Source organism: Mycetomoellerius zeteki, unplaced genomic scaffold (genome assembly GCF_001594055.1).
Source record: "Mycetomoellerius zeteki isolate Tzet28-1 unplaced genomic scaffold, Tzet1.0 scaffold202, whole genome shotgun sequence".
Classification (NCBI taxonomy): domain Eukaryota; kingdom Metazoa; phylum Arthropoda; class Insecta; order Hymenoptera; family Formicidae; genus Mycetomoellerius; species Mycetomoellerius zeteki.
In genome coordinates this window covers 73,971-91,486 of record NW_017256980.1, presented here as the reverse complement: position 1 = coordinate 91,486, position 17,516 = coordinate 73,971, and the positions used below count along the sequence as shown (strand labels likewise).

The 17,516-nt window shown below is 35.1% G+C and overlaps 2 protein-coding genes across 3 annotated transcripts; both read left to right on the top strand.

Moving 5' to 3' along the window:
• Positions 1 to 3,085: 3,085 nt before the first annotated feature.
• LOC108722379 (aromatic-L-amino-acid decarboxylase) lies at positions 3,086 to 10,407 on the top strand. Of its 2 annotated transcripts, none has more exons than XM_018447450.1 (13): positions 3,086 to 3,286; positions 3,570 to 3,683; positions 3,917 to 3,968; positions 4,074 to 4,144; positions 4,764 to 5,006; positions 5,872 to 5,997; positions 6,123 to 6,361; positions 6,640 to 6,814; positions 6,890 to 7,055; positions 7,377 to 7,429; positions 7,502 to 7,694; positions 7,816 to 7,912; positions 10,042 to 10,407. In XM_018447450.1, the coding sequence occupies exons 1-13, from the start codon at positions 3,086 to 3,088 to the stop codon at positions 10,178 to 10,180; spliced, it is 1,869 nt and encodes a 622-aa protein (XP_018302952.1). In that variant the 3' UTR covers positions 10,181 to 10,407. The 2 variants fall into 2 exon arrangements, with proteins under 2 accessions (XP_018302952.1, XP_018302951.1); XM_018447449.1 differs by having other exon boundaries at positions 7,502 to 7,698; positions 7,835 to 7,912.
• Positions 10,408 to 14,314: 3,907 nt separating this feature from the next.
• On the top strand, positions 14,315 to 17,516 carry LOC108722358 (tyrosine decarboxylase; the record flags this gene model as incomplete). Its single annotated transcript, XM_018447428.1, has 3 exons — positions 14,315 to 14,638; positions 14,715 to 14,934; positions 16,209 to 17,516. Coding segments are annotated over exons 2-3 (1,509 nt in total), but the record flags the coding sequence as incomplete, so codon positions are not given.

Here is a 17,516-nt window from a genome sequence, read left to right as displayed (position 1 = left end):
TCTTAATGGAATTTTAATTTAAAACTTAGCTATGAACATATAACGTTACAAATTCAGAAGGATTGTGAGAAGAAAAATAAATGATGAGCTTTTTTAATATTTTTTGCCAAAAAGAAAATAGCTTTAGATCGGTCGAAAGATCTGTTTAAAGATCATCTAATGGTTCAGTGGATATCTTAAATAGACGAATAGATCCCTATTGCTGATTTTCAATTTTCTAATAAAAATGAAGGAAAGTCGAAGCATTCAAATGATTGTATGAATATTTTCGAGTTTATTACACTACAGAATGAAATCTCTTTTTACTAAAAGTTCTCTCGTCCTCCTATCGATTTTTATTTTTTCATTTTTTTGCTAAGATTGTTTATTCGTTAAACTCTTTAAATTTTGTAGAGTTGTGCTGACAAGTCAATGATGAAAATCGTAAAGAAAACAAATATTTACATATTTACTTACGCCTATAATATATGAATCCCGTAAAGAAAAATAAAAAAATAATATATTTGTATAAATTATTCTAATTAATATTACTTTTTTTATGCAAAATAATATTATTATGTACAAACTCAAGAGTCAGAAAATCATTATCGTATTGACGATTTAAAAATATAGTAAAGGATTCTGATAATAACTGATAATTATGAAAGATACACAAAACTATTTAACAAAAATATCACGAAAAAATATACAATATATTTAGACTGTTTCGTGGGAAGCACGAATTTTAATATTTTAATATTTTAATCTAATGCAAAGGTCGCTAAATTGAAGTTGTAATAATTAATAAATCGCCATGGACATCGAAGAGTTCTATATTCGCGATAAGGAGATAGTAAACTACATTAGCAAGTTCATGAGCAATATCCATAGTAAAAGGATTAACGTTCCATCCATTGTTATAATAAGGATGTACATAATAGATATTTTTTATATATACACATCTCATTTTTATATATTATTTTTATTTTCTATATAGTTACGTGAGCTTTGTATGCATTTTGTAAAATAATTACGAAAATAAATACGAAAATAAATACTACATACTAAATAAATTAACTCTAAATAAATCTTTTCATACAAATGCGAAACTTAAATTAGAGTAATTTGTTTTATATAATCATTCTTATAACAAACTGCATTAGGATACACCAGAAAAATAAAATTTGTGACCAGGATGAGAAACTAAAAAATTAATTTATTGACATTCTCTTTTTGATGAAATGATCGTTGCAAAACACTTCATAAAACATCAAAGAAAGCAATACTTCCTTTTCTTTGCGCGCACGTGGATCTTTAATTTGCAAGTCAATTCGTATGATTTTCATATAAAAATTCCTTTGGAGGGATAATTTGACCTTATGATCTTTGCTCGAGCTGAAGATACGCTGTACGTATACAAGCACGAATTGTATTGGGGTGGGTGTGCGGGAGGTCGGTGTGCAACGAGCGTCTTTTCGCGAATTGGCGAAGAAGTCCTGCCGAAGAAGGATGCGTTTGCGCAGGACTCGCCGATGGAATTTTGCGCCCTGGAAACTCCCCGACATATATCCGCGGTGGATGGCAAACTGCCTCGGATTGTTCAGTTCAGTTCAGTCGTCATCCGATCCAAGTTGGTGTATTGCATCTTGATTCTGTCACGCCGTATCATCACGTCAGCAGCAACAGGTAGGATAATGCAAAAGGCGTCCGCACGAGGTAACCGCGAATTTTGCGAAAATTGAATTACGAGTGATGCACGCAGTGATAGTCGCGAAATCGCGATTCGCCTTAAATACATGTTGTGCAAAGATAACAATTAAATTCTCTTCAATCTAAGATTATTATTACTGTCATGATATGTGTGAACATGTAAAATTCGGGGGTGTCAAGCTGTTTGCGTTATAGTTGCTTAAGTGACTAAACAAGGTTTAGAGTTCAAACAAAATTCGGCATCTTAAATATTTAATTTGTTTTTAATAAAAGATCTTGATTCTATTTTATAGAATAATAAAAATTGCAAAAGTATTGGGTATATGGTGTAAATAAAAAGTGCCGCAAAAGTCGTAATTGGTGTAAATAATTGATTTTTATAAATATTTATTTATAAAAAAATATTAATAGCAAAATACTTTTGCATCAGCCGGAAAAAATTCATGTCCATGAAAAATATATAAGGATATTCGAAATATAATATAGGATTATAGTATATTAAAATATTTATAAAAGTATAAGTTTATAAAAAGAACAAATAAATATCAAAATATAACCGCAAAGTTATGGCGCAATGTTATTTCTTGTTTGTAATACTGTTATTGTTAGAAACGAATCAATTATTTAAAAAAATAATATACGTGTAGAGAAACTTTTAGTAATAAATTAAAAAAGAATAAATAAGATAAATACAACGTATGAAATTTAAATTTAAAGAAGTACGACTTGATAAATAATTAAAACATAAGAACTAATAAATATATTAGAAAATGAAAAATACGATAAAAAATGAACAAGAGGCAATGCTTGCAATTAAAGCAAAGAAATCAAAAAAAGATCATTATAAATTTTATAAATTTATAAAAAACAAAATAATCATTATAAAGAGGTGTGTATACAGAATTAGAACAAATAAGAGAAAGAATCCTATAAGTTGAAGTCTTGGTGCTTAATAGAACTGTAAAATATATTGTAAATTATATTGTAAATTTTATGTGAATATTATATAATATCATATATATTATATGCTATAAGCACCAAGATTCGCTCTTCGATAAAAAAAATAGGATTCTTTCTCTTATTTTATTCTTATCGGTCTAAATTATCATAGAATATTAAAAATTAAACGATTATCTCTCGTATTAAAAAGTATTTGAAAATAGAGAAGAGTTGTATCGACTATAAGCAAAACTTATTATAGAATATTAAAAAATTATATCTATAATTTTTCTATCTTTTCATAGATATGTTTATAAAACCAAAAAAATAAATGAAAATATTTTGACAAAATATGTAATATATTTATATTACTCGCTTCACGACAAAAAAAAATAAATTTTAATATTTTCAAATGAAGCAATTAAAGGTTGCTGAATTGAACTTATAATAAGTCGCCATGGATATCGAAGAATTCCGCGTTCGTGGGAAGGAGATGGTGGACTACATTTGCGAATTCATGAGTAACATTCATAACAGAAGGGTTACTCCGGATATTGGTCCCGGCTATCTCAGGCCTCTGCTGCCGTCGGGACCACCGAATGATCCGGAATCTTGGGATGAGATTATGAAGGACGTGGAATCAAAGATCATGCCGGGCGTGAGTATTCGCAAGATCGGGAAGAAGTCAGATATTAAGTTTTATGTCAGAAATATTTGATGAATTATTACAAAGATCAGTTTCGACTAAAGTCATTTACAAAATTGATTTGAATGGTTTCTTTTTTATATTAAATCTGCTGGATTTTATTGCATTTTGTTAAGTAATAGTAATTTTATTAAATAATTATTTCTTGCATTTAGAAGTACTTCTAAATAGCGTAAGAAAAGTTGTATCGACTTGAAAAATGGCGCTTCTACTAGTCAGATGAACTTCTTTCCAGATCACGCATTGGCAGCATCCAAGGTTCCACGCCTACTTCCCGGCTGGAAATTCCTTTCCTTCTATTCTTGGTGATATGCTATCTGATGCGATAGGCTGCATTGGATTTTCTTGGGTGAGTGAGAAATTTTCTCAAGCAGTCTAAGAAGCTGTAAGTAAATACTATGCAAAACACTATAATTAGACAAGTCGCGGTTTAACGTAGTGATAAAACAACGCTTTAAAATCACTTCAATTTTCTCAATGACATTGGAAAAAGTCAATTTTTATTCCGCGTCAAATTTAAGTGATGGATCATGTGCAATTATTTACTTGACCATTCCTAAAATGGAATCTTATTTGTTTTAGGCGGCCAGCCCGGCCTGCACAGAACTCGAAACGATAGTTTGCGATTGGTTTGGTAATTCTCTTCCGCTTTTATATTTTATTAGATCGATAATACAACTTTGCGAATGATTGATTTACGGAGTAATTCATCATCTTTCAATCTTCTAATAAATTATAGGCAAGGCGATTGGACTGCCTACGGATTTCTTATACTTTAGCGAAGGCAGTAAAGGTGGAGGCGTTATACAGGTTTGAAAGATTTTATATGAATATTTAAAATAATGATATAAAGCATCCTAAACTAGCATCTACGAATTCACATCCATCTCCAATTTCAATTTTTGGAATTTTAACAAATTGACAGAATTCTAGTTTCTTCGATCCTCAAAGAAGTCTGGAATCTCCGATATCCGCGGAAAAAGTTAACATTCGACAATTTTTAAAAATATATCAAGAAATGATCTCTCTCTTTCTCGTTACATTATGTATGAAAGAATTACAATAAGATTATCGAAAAGTGAATATTTGAATATATGAATATATCATATTTTTTATCAAAATATTAGAATAAAATATGAAATATCTCACAAAGTGTGTGTGTGTTTATTCACTTACCGATTATCTCATTTAAATACTTTTATGTGTAAAATGATGTAGATAAGGAGAATCGATCTACGTAAAATAAGAACAATGGTACTTAAAGAAAAAATAAATCGCTGCTCTGTCGTTCTGCAGGGTTCAACGGTAACATCATACTTGTCACGTAAACAGTCACAGGAATTTTCAAATAAATAAGAGTTTTGTCACGTCTTTAATAGTTTCCAAACGAACAGCTTATAACACTTTATGTGGACCACCCTGTACGTAGGGTTCAGCATCGGAATGCATTCTCGTGTGCATGCTGGCCGCTCGAGCACAAGCAATTGCGAGACTCAAGGAATCTCCTGCACATGCACACTTGGACGAGACTGCGCTGCTTGGCAAATTAATGGCATATTGCAGCCGGGAAAGTCATAGCTCCGTCGAGAAGGACGCAATGATATGCTTCGTAAAGCTGCGTATCCTTGAGCCCGACGAGAAAAGCGTACTTCGTGGGGAGACTTTGCGACAGGTGAGTCTAGATATTATTGCTACAAGTTATATATGAGTAAATATTTCAAAGATTCATATTTATTGATATAAATTAACGTATTTATTGTTAGTACTCATGATTTTCCGGTCCTTTACTATGTATACATACGATTCGTGTCCCGAGTTAATTGTCGTGGCTTTATCAAGTATACAAAAATTATTAAGTGATTCTTACATATATTTTAACATCTTTAGAAAATATTTGGGAAGTTATGTATTTCAAAAAATTGTATATAAATGTTATACCTGCTTACTTGAGGCTTCTGATTTTTCGAAGAAAATAATGCAGGACAATAATTAATCAAATCGTGTATTAAGAATTAATTAAAATTAATATCATTTATATAGGGGTTTATATATTTTTTAGATATTGAAAACTAAACAATTAAAAAAATTATCGTATTATTTTTAATTATAAAACAATGTCGTAATATTTAACCCTCGGACAGTGGATGTGGTGATACTCGCACGCACGGCGGACGCAGGGTCAAAAGTGACCCAAGAATAAAATTGTTTTGAAAAGCAGTTTTTTATTATAATATGTATAAAATATATAGAAAGAGAAATAAAAAACACATATTTATCATAGAAACAAATATCCATTTATAATATTCATTTTCTTCACAGTTGAAAAGAGTTGAAAAGAATAAACAACTCTAACTCGCGGGTCTTGCGAGACCCTGCGTCCGCTGGGGGAAGGTTAATCCTGATAAAATGTTAGTATTTATTTTAAAATAAAAGAAATTCTATAAATTTGTATAATATAATATTGCAAATATCTTCGTCATTTTTCCGTTCGATTCTTGTTACAATATTGGTTTCAACGTGATTTGATTAAATGATAGGCGATCGAGAGTGACACAGCTGAAGGCTATGTTCCCTTTTTTGTCTCAACGACCCTCGGCACAACCGCCTGCTGTTCGTTCGATAACCTTAGGGAAATAGGTCCGGTTTGTAAAAAATATCCAGGGGTGAGTATGTGTAAGAGATTTAAATATATTTAAATATATTAGATAAAAGATGTATATGTAAGAGATTTAGAATTATATGGGCATTGTTTAATTTCTTTTTTAATCGCAATCTTTATCGCGAGCAGATTTGGCTTCACGTGGATGCCGCTTATGCCGGAAACGCTTTCATCTGTCCAGAATTGAAATACTTGATGAATGGGATTGAATACGCAGACTCCTTCAACACTAATACCAATAAATTTTTACTGACGAATTTCGACTGCTCCTGCCTCTGGGTTCGCGACAGATTTAAACTTACCAGCGCACTCGTCGTGGATCCGTTGTATTTGCAACATACACACGCGGACACGGCTATAGATTATCGGTCAGTCAATTCATTTGGCAGAAGTATTTTAAAATTGCATTTTTAGATAAGAGAGATTTTAGAAAAATCTTTTATTTTATTAGTTTGATTAATTTCTTATTCTACATTGTTTATCAACTTCCAACATTTGCCATCGTATTTAGTTATTATTATATAATTTTGATTATAACTGAAATATTGGCAAAAAAAATATTAGTCCATACAAATGCATTAAAAAAACACTCGACTAATATTTTAACAGTAATTCCAAGTTAAAAATAATCAAACGCTTTTTACAGACATTGGAGTATAGCATTGAGCAGGCGATTTCGTTCATTAAAACTGTGGTTTGTAATGAGAAGCTATGGGATATCCGGATTACAAGCCTATATCCGAAATCACGTCAAACTCGCTAAAAGATTCGAGGCACTCGTCAGAAAGGATTCTAGATTCGAAGTTTGCAATGACGTCGTGGTAAGAAAATTTCTCTTATATTTACTCTCCTATATTGTTCGTGTCACCATTTATTTATTACGCGGTTCATTACAGCTGGGCTTGGTGTGCTTTCGCGCTAAAGGCAGCGATAAATTGAATCAGAAATTATTGAGCACTATTAACGACTCAGGAAAGATACACATGATCCCGGCGCGAGTAAATCAGCGTTACACAATACGTTTCGCACTATCCGCACCTAATGCTACTGCCAGAGATGTTGGTAAATTATTTTTATAATTTTACAAACAGAAACTCTTCCTAAATTTATGCTTAAAATAATATGCAATATTTAACTTTCTCAATCACAAGTTTTCTTGAATACTTCATTGAAGGTTTTGTGATAATTATGTGATATTATATTCAGCTCATCATTTCTACCTATAACTGGTGTATCACGTGTACAAAATATTAGATAAATATAATATAAATATATTATTTTTATCTAATATTACGTATCCTATAATTATGGATTTTCTTCATTTTCATATTGTATAAAAGAAATATGTACGTATCGTTTTGAATTATTTCTGTGGCGTTTAAGACACGGCGTGGAGCATTATAACGGACTATCTAAGCGAATTATTGGAATTCAATGTAAGTTAGAACATAATTACTTTAAAATATTAAAAGAGAATATTTGCATATAGTCGAATATTTGCACATCAGGACGTAATGGACGAGTTAGCGGACATTCGCGAGAAAAAGAGGAAGGCTACTTTGGAGCAAAGGAGATCTTTCTTCGTGCGCATGGTGTCTGATCCTGCGATTCAGCCAGGATTCACGAAGACTCCGAACAGGACAGGAGCCAAACTCGATACGCAAGCAACGATTGGTGGTATCGGATCGAATACTCATTCCGGAACGTAAGACGATTACATTTTAATTATTATAAAACTATTGATTATATAATTAATATGATCAATATAAATTAATATAATTTATTAAGATCAAACTCTACCGTATATAATTAATATAAATATATACAATTTTTTTATTTAGAAAATCCTGGATATCTTGGCCACTTGCCTATCTCATGCAGGCGAAAGAAGCTGCTGATACAAGTGAATTATCACTCAGGTACTCCTCTATTTATTCTGATTTGAACATTTATTATAACTTATATTACTTCTAAAAAAAAATGAATAGACTAGATCTTAGAAAACTATTCATGTTTTCAAAGAGTTAATCATATACCCATAAAAATATTTTTCGCTTTTAATTATTTTTTACACAAAGATACAATTCACGATTTTAATGTTTATTTTAAGACTAATTCCGAATCGATTTTCTTTTGAAGAAAATGTTAACAAAATATTTAAAAATAATAATTTAAAAGTAATTTTTCGTTATACAGTTTGATCGATCGGACATAGATGAAATTTATTTCTTGCCGCATTTAGAGTTATGTAGAAAATTTTGTTGCGACACGTGTTCTGGGGACATCGCTATCATACGGACGACAACGTAATGCAATGTAACACTACACTTGTGTACAGCGGTTCCGATATCACGTGCCGCTATTATTTACAGGGACAAATAGTGTCTTTCCTCTTATCGTCACCATTATATCGACCACTAGCATAATGACATCTGACTCTATTGAATGTACGAGTTCATTTCAGAATGATCCAAAGAGTACTGGGATACGAAACACGTTGTTATCTGCTACCTTTGCGTCCGGTCAACTTTTCTCCCTCGTCAATCAGAGCGAATTTTATTTGTTTCTTGTTTTAATCTCACGAATTCGTTAGAAAGAGCATCGTAGATAAGAGTACGAAAAACGTAAAAAAATATGTTAAACAAACCAACGAAAGTAATTTTGAAGTATTTAATGACTGCGAACTACTTTTCAATTCAAAATGTTATATTTTTATGAAGATATATTTAAGTTTGTATCTCTCTTTTTTTGCATATGTAATTTTTTATGTTATCGTAAACAACTTTCCTAAAATGTTCGTTCGATTGATTTACGATTATAATGTCGTAATATAGAGGCTGCTTTTTTGGAATTCCAACAAAAGTCAGAAAATATGGTCTTATCGACTTACATATCTTTTTTCCATGACTGCAATATTAGAGAAATAAAAGACTTTTCTACATTATTTATAGACTGACTGAAGCAACGTGATAAGACATACAAATATAAAATACGCACAATAAAAAGGCGCTAGTTTTGCGCTAAGTAGCTACTTAAATCCGCAGCTAAAAAATAATAAACAATTTATATAAGCACTTTTGACAAGACAGTGTAAGCTTACAGTATTTAAGTTACTTGCTGCAAATTTATGTTTGATTTCTTATATTACTTGTCTTATTCTTCTATTTTTTAAAAGACACGAATATGTAAAAATTCTCGAGACTCGTTCTGTTATGTATGCAGTAAAAAGTCAAAGAAGAAATATTTCTTCACGTATGAAAGAAGCTTATCAATTTCGCTCCGGTTGATATGCAATGCAAAAAAAAAGACTTATTCCTAAAATAGTATGCAAAACATGTTTATGTAAGTGCAGGTATCTTAATGGCTCAATTTATGAAAATATAGCCGACGATCTTTTAATTTAATATATAAAAGTATTATATAAAAAGTATTATCTAAAAATATAAGTTGCAATGTATCTGTCAAAATCCATTATTTGCATTTTCATTTAAAAATTTTTCCTTCTAATTTAAAGAATATTGCTAGTGAATATGATAAATGATTTCATTAGAAAATATTATAGTCTACATGGAAAAAAAGATACAGTTATAACATAAAAATCGTGCTTTCCGATTTTCATTGGAATTTAAAAAAGAATATTACTATAATAATAAATCAAGCAGACGAGCATTTTAGAAAAGTTATTTACGACATACATAAAAAAATTAAATATGCAAAAAACTTATATACATACACCTCCATAAAAATACAATATTTTAAATTGGAAAGTGGTTTGCAGTCACTAAATACTGCAAAATTTGATTGCAGGGTCCACGTTTCCCATCTGCAATTCATATAAAAACACTTATGTGTGAACATGTGCACTCATACATGTACTACATGTACAGAAATTCGCACACGCGCATTCTTTTATCTCTAGACAAATTATCTTCATTTTTACGTAAAAAAAATTATATTTTGTTCAACAGTGTTATTGCTGCAAACATTATCTAATACTTTATTCTAGTTTTTTTTGTCATTATTTTTATCTTGGTTTTCACGCGCACAGATTCCGTCACTTGGACACCATGGTACGCCTGAAGACCGGCGGTACCGGAAGTCGCCGCGGTAGCAGTAACGGATGCAGCCCGGATCCGTCCCCGTCTGCTTCGCCCTCGCGAGGCAGATCGCCCAACGGCCGCGCGTAATCGCATTACATCGATCTTTTCTTTCTTTGTGCAATTTTTCCGAGGAGTCCTCCAAGCGTATAACAATGGATCGCAATGGATGACTCTCCGTGCTCCGAAACCCCGTTGAGTGCTCCAAGAAAATAGACAGAAGGGAAATCCACTAGTTACGACTTTACATCGGGAACTGATACTGCCGACAATCTCGATACATGCAAGCCCACCTTAGATCACATATATAATTTGAGACAGAGAGAAATAATTCTTTATATTTATATATGTAACATGCCTAATATTTTCATGTGTCAAATTGTAAATATAATTATGGATAAGAAAAGAGAAATCTTATATTATATCTCGAATTATAATTACATATATTATTTAAATCTTGCAAAAATTATTTAGGTCTTTACATTAATATTATATGTTCTCGATGTAAAAATAAAGTTATTGTAAAACAATTGAAGCTTTAAAACGTTAATTAATAAGTCTGTCATTTTACTTATATATATATATACTACTTTCTATAGGAATTAATATGCTTCAATCTTATTAGCAATTGAATTTTGATTCTCTATAGATGACCTCTGTGAAACTGGCCCCTCATTAAAAAAATTTTGAAAAAATAGCAGAGTTCTGGTTGCCCCCCGAAGAGTTCTAGAGTTTTCTATCAATTTTAGAAAGAGTGCCGTCGATTTTTTGGGAAAAAAAAATTTTATTCAGATTTCGGCCATTCTGTTATGAGTTCTGATAGCCCCCCAAATAGTTCTAACGATTATGCTTAATAACCGATTTGAAACTAATATCTAAAAAGTTCTAGAGCTTTGAAGTTTCAATTCTTGAATTTTTCTAAGTTCACACAGGTCAAAATTTTTTTTCGGAAATCCGGCATTCTATTGAGCGTTCTGGTAGCCCTCCAAAGAGTTCTAACGATTATCCTTAATGACCGATGTGCTGATACCAATATCTAAAAAGTTCTAGAGCTTTGAAGTTTCAGATTTGGATTTTCCTATTTCAAGGAGACAGAACGTTTTTGTTTGCGGTCTCACAAGGGACCGTCACATAATGACCAAAAAGTTAGACGATGATTTTGTGATAATCCGATAGAGTATCCTTCAATGAATGACATGTGAAGTTCATTTGCTAATGTAACGCGTATTACTGGATTTTTGGACAGAGAAAGTTGGCTGCCAGTGAGGTCCGCAAAGCTCATAGTCAAGGCACCATTACACTTTCAAACACGCATACGCAGTCAAATGGCACGAGAAATGGCCACTAACATTGATACCGATAAATCGAGACATACACTTATTGCTCCTCATCTGGATGGTGGGCACATTGGGATGATAGTCCTGAAAAGGATTGCTTTTCCAGATTTGAAAAGGGCCGTTTATTTGCTGTATTGTGAGTTTTGGTACTTTGGAACATAGTTAAAAGAAAGAGCTCTCACGCACATGGATGTGTGTACGTACGTGTACAAAGACTTCAATATTTACAAACTGCGGCTTTTATTGCCGTTGAAACGCTCCTCTCACCACACGCACAAATCATGTTGCCTTTTCAGGGCTGGAAAAGCAATTCTTATCAAGACTACCATCTGATCCCAATGTGCCCACCATCCAGATGAGGAGCAAGTGTATGCCTCGATTTATCAATATCATCAATGTTAGTGGTCATTCTCATGCCATTTGACTGCGTATGCGTGTTTGAGAGTGCAATGATGCTTTGACTATGGGCTTTGCGGACCTCACTGGCAGCCAACTTTCTCTGTCCAAAAATCCAGTAATACGCGTTCATTAGCAAATGAACTTCACATGTCACTCATTGAAGGATACTCTATCGGATTATCACAAAATCATCGTCTAACTTTTTAGTCATTATGTGACGATCCCTTGTCAGCAATTTGATTATTAAAGATAATCGTTAAAACTCGTTGGAGGGTCACCAGAACTCATAACAGAATGACGGATTTCGGGGGAAAAAAAAATTAAATTTATTTAAGTGTCTAAAATCGGGTCGTAAGATGTTTTTTGCGTCTAAAAGACGACTTAAACTCTTAAAGATATCTTACGTCACAATTTTAGACTTTGTATTGTTTGAGTAAATATATATATTTCGAAAAGTTGAAGCACAATATGTAATCTTCTCTGCACTCTACTATTTAACTGTTTGATTTGCCTGCGTACTACGTCTAATTAAAAAATTTTCATTTGTACTATACACGAAATTGATTCAGTAAACGATATCTGCGACATTCTTGACAGTGTTGGATTCGCTAATTTCGTTAAAATAGCTACTATAATACAAGCAACATACGCAAAAAGAATTGTCACCGATCAGAGCGAATTTTAATTACTTCTCACGCGTTCATGAGCACCGAAGCTCTACCGGATTTCAATTCGGAAAACGGTGGTTGCGAGTAGATCATGCGTGAAGGTGGCGATGAGAAAACGATCGGCATGTGTGTATGTGTTACGAAGATTGAGCGGTGACCTGTCACCGCTTCCACGGGGTGTGTTGTAAATGTAGGTGAAGAGTAAATGTCTATTTATAACGATGGAGAGACGATGAGAACAGGGGACCAGCGGGGGAGAATTTACCCCCATGCGCAGAACATGGCACACTGTATGGGACATTTATTCAAACAGCGACCCCGCTACAGCGTCATTGATGCTAGTCTGCAGCACTGACTTCCGAATTTTCATATTGCAAACGTCGATTAAAGAAACATTCGAGAAAAGAATTGATCTTAAGATTTATAATAGAAGCACTACGATTATTTATTGTCAAAAATCGTTTGTATAGCGATGTTCTTAATTGACAAAAAAATTGCGTTCATTTCGGAACTGATACGTTAAATGTACAAAGAAAGCTACTTTTGTTTGTGCTAGGACTATAATAAATCATTAATAGCGAAAAAATGAATGAAAAAAAAATTATCGATTTTTATCGTATAATACTAAAATTATTTAGAAGAATCCGTTCAAGAAGCGGCTTGCGTAATAATGCGCAAAGTTCATAATATATTATTGTGTATGAAAAAATTAAATATTTTGCAAAAGAAGTTATTAATAAGATACCCACTAAATTTTTTGATATCTCGTTCTAAAGACAAAATTGTGTGTGTGAGCCAGTCTTTTCAATATTTAAGAGATTTCATTCTTCAGATGAGTAAGATTCAATAAAAAAATTTTACATTTATAACATGTAATCACTAATAATTCTAACGTATAGAAAAGATAATTAATATTTGAACATTAATAGATCTGTGTAAATTCATCCGGACCAAATTATCGAGATTATATTATCGAGAAATCACCACGATGATTTAAAAGATGCGTCGCAGGACCGTACCGGTCGGGGAATTCCCTCTTCCTCGTAATCGATCTGTATTTACTAGGAAAATAAATTTCATTACACTTTCTCCCCAGTTTCCTGTCTCTCTCTCTCCACCTTAATTTTATCTGCGTGATAGCAGGGGCGTACGGAGCCGAGGCGCGCATAAAACTGATCGGCGCTTCGGCAGGTACTACTAGTCTCTCGTCTGACGTGGCTCGCGGCAAATGTTCGGTACGTACGAGGGAAAATCGCGCGGCGCTCGAGTTACGGGAATACGCGAGAAGTACGCGCGACCGAGGGGGCCGATTTTCCGCCAAAGTGGAGCTTTTCGAGCGGTAGCGGAAACGAAACGTGAGTGGAACCGATGGGCTACATCGTTGAAACTCCTCAATGTCGCCGTTCGCTACTCGTTCGTTTCAGAATTGCACCCCTTTCAAAGTCGCGTTTTAAAAATCTGCATTCGCGTACGTAAGAAGATTTGGCGTAAACTATCGATTTCCGTCAAAGAGCAGCGATTTTTCGAGTGGTAGCAGAAAAGAAATGTGAGCGTACCGGCACGCTTCGTTCAAGTTCTTCTAAAGCTTCGTTCGCCATTTGTTCCGTTTGGATTCTTTAAAAGTTCCATTACAAAATCTACATTTTGTACTTTATTAAAAAAAATAAAAAAAAAAAGTTTCGTTTATATTACTGAAAAAAGGAATAAAAAATATGACAGATTAAAAAATTATGATTACAGATTTTAGGTTCAGGAGTTAAAAAATATGACTCATTTGCTATGAAATTTAAGTTTTCGTCAAATACAAATTTGTGCTGAATTTATGTGATTTTATTGCTTGTCCAAACTTACTTCGTAATATTTATCATGTGGTATCTCGTGTGTAATTAATTCAGTACACGAGCATCCCACGACGTTACTTTCATAATATTTTTGCGGATTATTATTAGACGCGTTTATCGATATCATATTTCCTTTTGCTCGAAAGAATTAATAACGCCGCGAGGAGTCCTCGCAAAAGCGCGGAAGACTTGATCCTTTTCTAAAGCAAATATAGGAGGATAACAGTGAGAAGAGAGGCGTATTGGCGCGCCGATAGGGACGTTTAAAAAAAAGAAAGTCACGAACGCATGTGCGACGTGTAGGTACGTCGCGTTCGTGCCTAATCAGGCGGATGTTTGCACGCTCTGACGCTTCTTCGCGAAAATCACTGCATTCCAGCCCGGGGTACTCTGGCATCATGAACATCGATGAATTTCGCGTGCGCGGCAAGGAGATGATCGAGTACATATGCGACTACATCCGCACGCTGGAAGGCAAGAGGGTGACGGCGAACGTCGATCCCGGTTACCTGAGACCTAAGTTACCGAAAGAGGCACCCTTCAAGCCGGAATCGTGGGATGCCATCATGATGGACGTCGATGGCAAAATAATGCCCGGAGTGAGTTTGCGGTTGTAACGGGTTGCCGCGATTATCGATCCCCCTTCTCCCTCTCTCTCTCTGTCTCTGTCTCTCTCTTGCCATTGATTTCAACCCCCTTTTCCGATATAAATAATGTTCGTGCACGTGAAAGAGAGAAAAAAAGATAGATAAAAACCGTTTCTTCTCTCTCTCTCTCTCTCTCTCTCTCTTTTTCTCAGAGATTTACAAAACTAATAACGTGACATTCGATAGATCAATTGCGATTTTTGTCGATGCAGCAAGTTTTTCCATATGCATTCTTTGCGAGAACTTGAGGAAAAGTTAAGGTCGGTCAGTGATGTAAAATGTTTGTGATGCAACGCGTATTATGTAAACTTTGTAAAAGAGCAATCAATAGAATTCACAGTCAATAGAAATATTTTTCCAGTAGACAACAAAAAATTCAAAATCGAGACATAAGACGCCTTATGTTTTCATTTTCGGACATGCGTGTTGTCTGAGTTAGTAAATTTAATGGTACTCATAAAACGCTTTCTATTTATGGCATTTGATATATATATATATATATATACACGTTTTTATTTCAAATTGAAATCTAACAGTAATGTCCAATTATAAAGAACAAAAGGATTTAATTAAATTTATTAAAGTTTCTAAACTGTTATTAAAATTGTTAGTAAAGAATTCGTTTTATATTCAACGGTATTTAATAGAATTAATATACTCTCAAAACTTGAGTGAATCTCACTCTGAAGAGTGCAGAAGTCTCTCTCCCTCTAAAAGATTGAAAATTAAGCCACTCTTTTTCAAGACTGGCTCAATTTTCACTTTTTAGACTGACTTGTGAGATTCCACTCCAAAGAATTTAAGAAGTAATAGGTGAAAACTTTTTAAAGCAAAATTTAAGACGAAAATTAAGGTTCTCGTAAATTAAGATTGCCCAATACATGATAGAAAATGTTTAAAAATAATTTTAATCGAGCATGATCGGTCGGCTGAACAATTGAAGGACGATGACAACGTCACAACATTTCGATCTCCGTTTCCGACAGAGATAACGACTTTGAGAACGTCGCGTCGCGACACACGCGACTTTTTCATAAGCGCATGCGAAGTTCGTTCTTAATCCAATGCAATGTTATCACGGTGACAATGAAAGTTGCTGTTGTCCACCGGCATTTCCGCCGTTCATTCTGTTGTCCCATTCCATTCCATTCCATTCTCCCCATGGATAAATCAATTTCAGAACATAAAAGTAGGTTACTCGACTTGGAGGACAATGCTTTTTACAGATCACTCACTGGCAGCATCCACGATTCCACGCCTACTTCCCGTCCGGCAACTCGTTCCCTTCAATCCTGGGTGACCTGCTGTCGGACGCGATCGGTTGCATCGGTTTCTCGTGGGCGGCCAGCCCGGCTTGCACCGAGCTCGAGACCATCGTGTTGGACTGGTACGCCAAGGCGATCAACCTGCCGACCGAGTTCCTGTCGGAACAAAAAGTCGGCGGTGGTGTGATCCAGGGTTCAGCCTCCGAGTGCATCCTGGTGACGATGCTGGCGGCGCGAACGCAGGCCATCAAGATGCTGAAGGAGAAGGAAACCAATAAGGAGGACTCGGCGTTCCTACCGAGATTGGTGGCCTACTGTTCCACGGAGTCGCACTCGTGCGTGGAGAAGGCGGCGATGATAAGCCTGGTGAAACTCCGAGTGCTCGAGCCGGATGAGAAGGCCGCATTACGTGGCAAACGGCTCGAATTAGCTATCAAGGAGGACGTGGAGAGCGGTCTCGTGCCATTCTATGTGTCCGCCACTCTAGGTACCACTGGATCTTGCGCTTTCGACAATCTCGTGGAGATCGGGCCCGTGTGCAAGTTGTATCCCAATATCTGGCTACACGTGGACGGCGCTTACGCCGGTAACGCTTTCATCTGTCCGGAGATGAGACCGTTCATGGACGGCATCGAACATGCCGATTCCTTCAACACGAATCCCAACAAGTGGTTGCTGGTGAACTTCGACTGCTCCTGTCTGTGGGTGCGCAATCGAGTGAAGCTCACATCAGCGTTAGTCGTCGATCCGCTTTACCTTCAACACGCTCGCTCGGGCGAGTCGATCGACTACCGTCACTGGGGTATCCCGCTCAGCAGACGATTTCGAGCGTTGAAGCTCTGGTTCGTCATGAGATCGTACGGCATCAGCGGCTTGCAGAAGTATATTAGGAATCACATAAGGCTAGCCAAGAGATTTGAGACGCACATGAAGAAAGACAAGCGCTTCGAAATCTTGAACGATGTGCGAGTCGGTCTGGTGTGTTTCCGATTGAAGGAGAGCGAGGAGATGAATCAGGAGTTGCTGGCTAATATTAACGCTTCCGGTCGATTGCACATGATACCAGCTCGTGTGATGGGCAAGTATATCTTGCGTTTCTGCGTGACCAAAGAGGATGCGACCGAAGATGACATCGATTATGCCTTTAGCGTGATCGAGGAACATGCTACGGAGGTGATGCTGGCTCACTACGAGGGCACGGAGGACGAGTACAGAGCGAAAGGCCCGAAGAGTCCGACCGCTCTCGACAAGAAACTCGTCCGGAAGTTC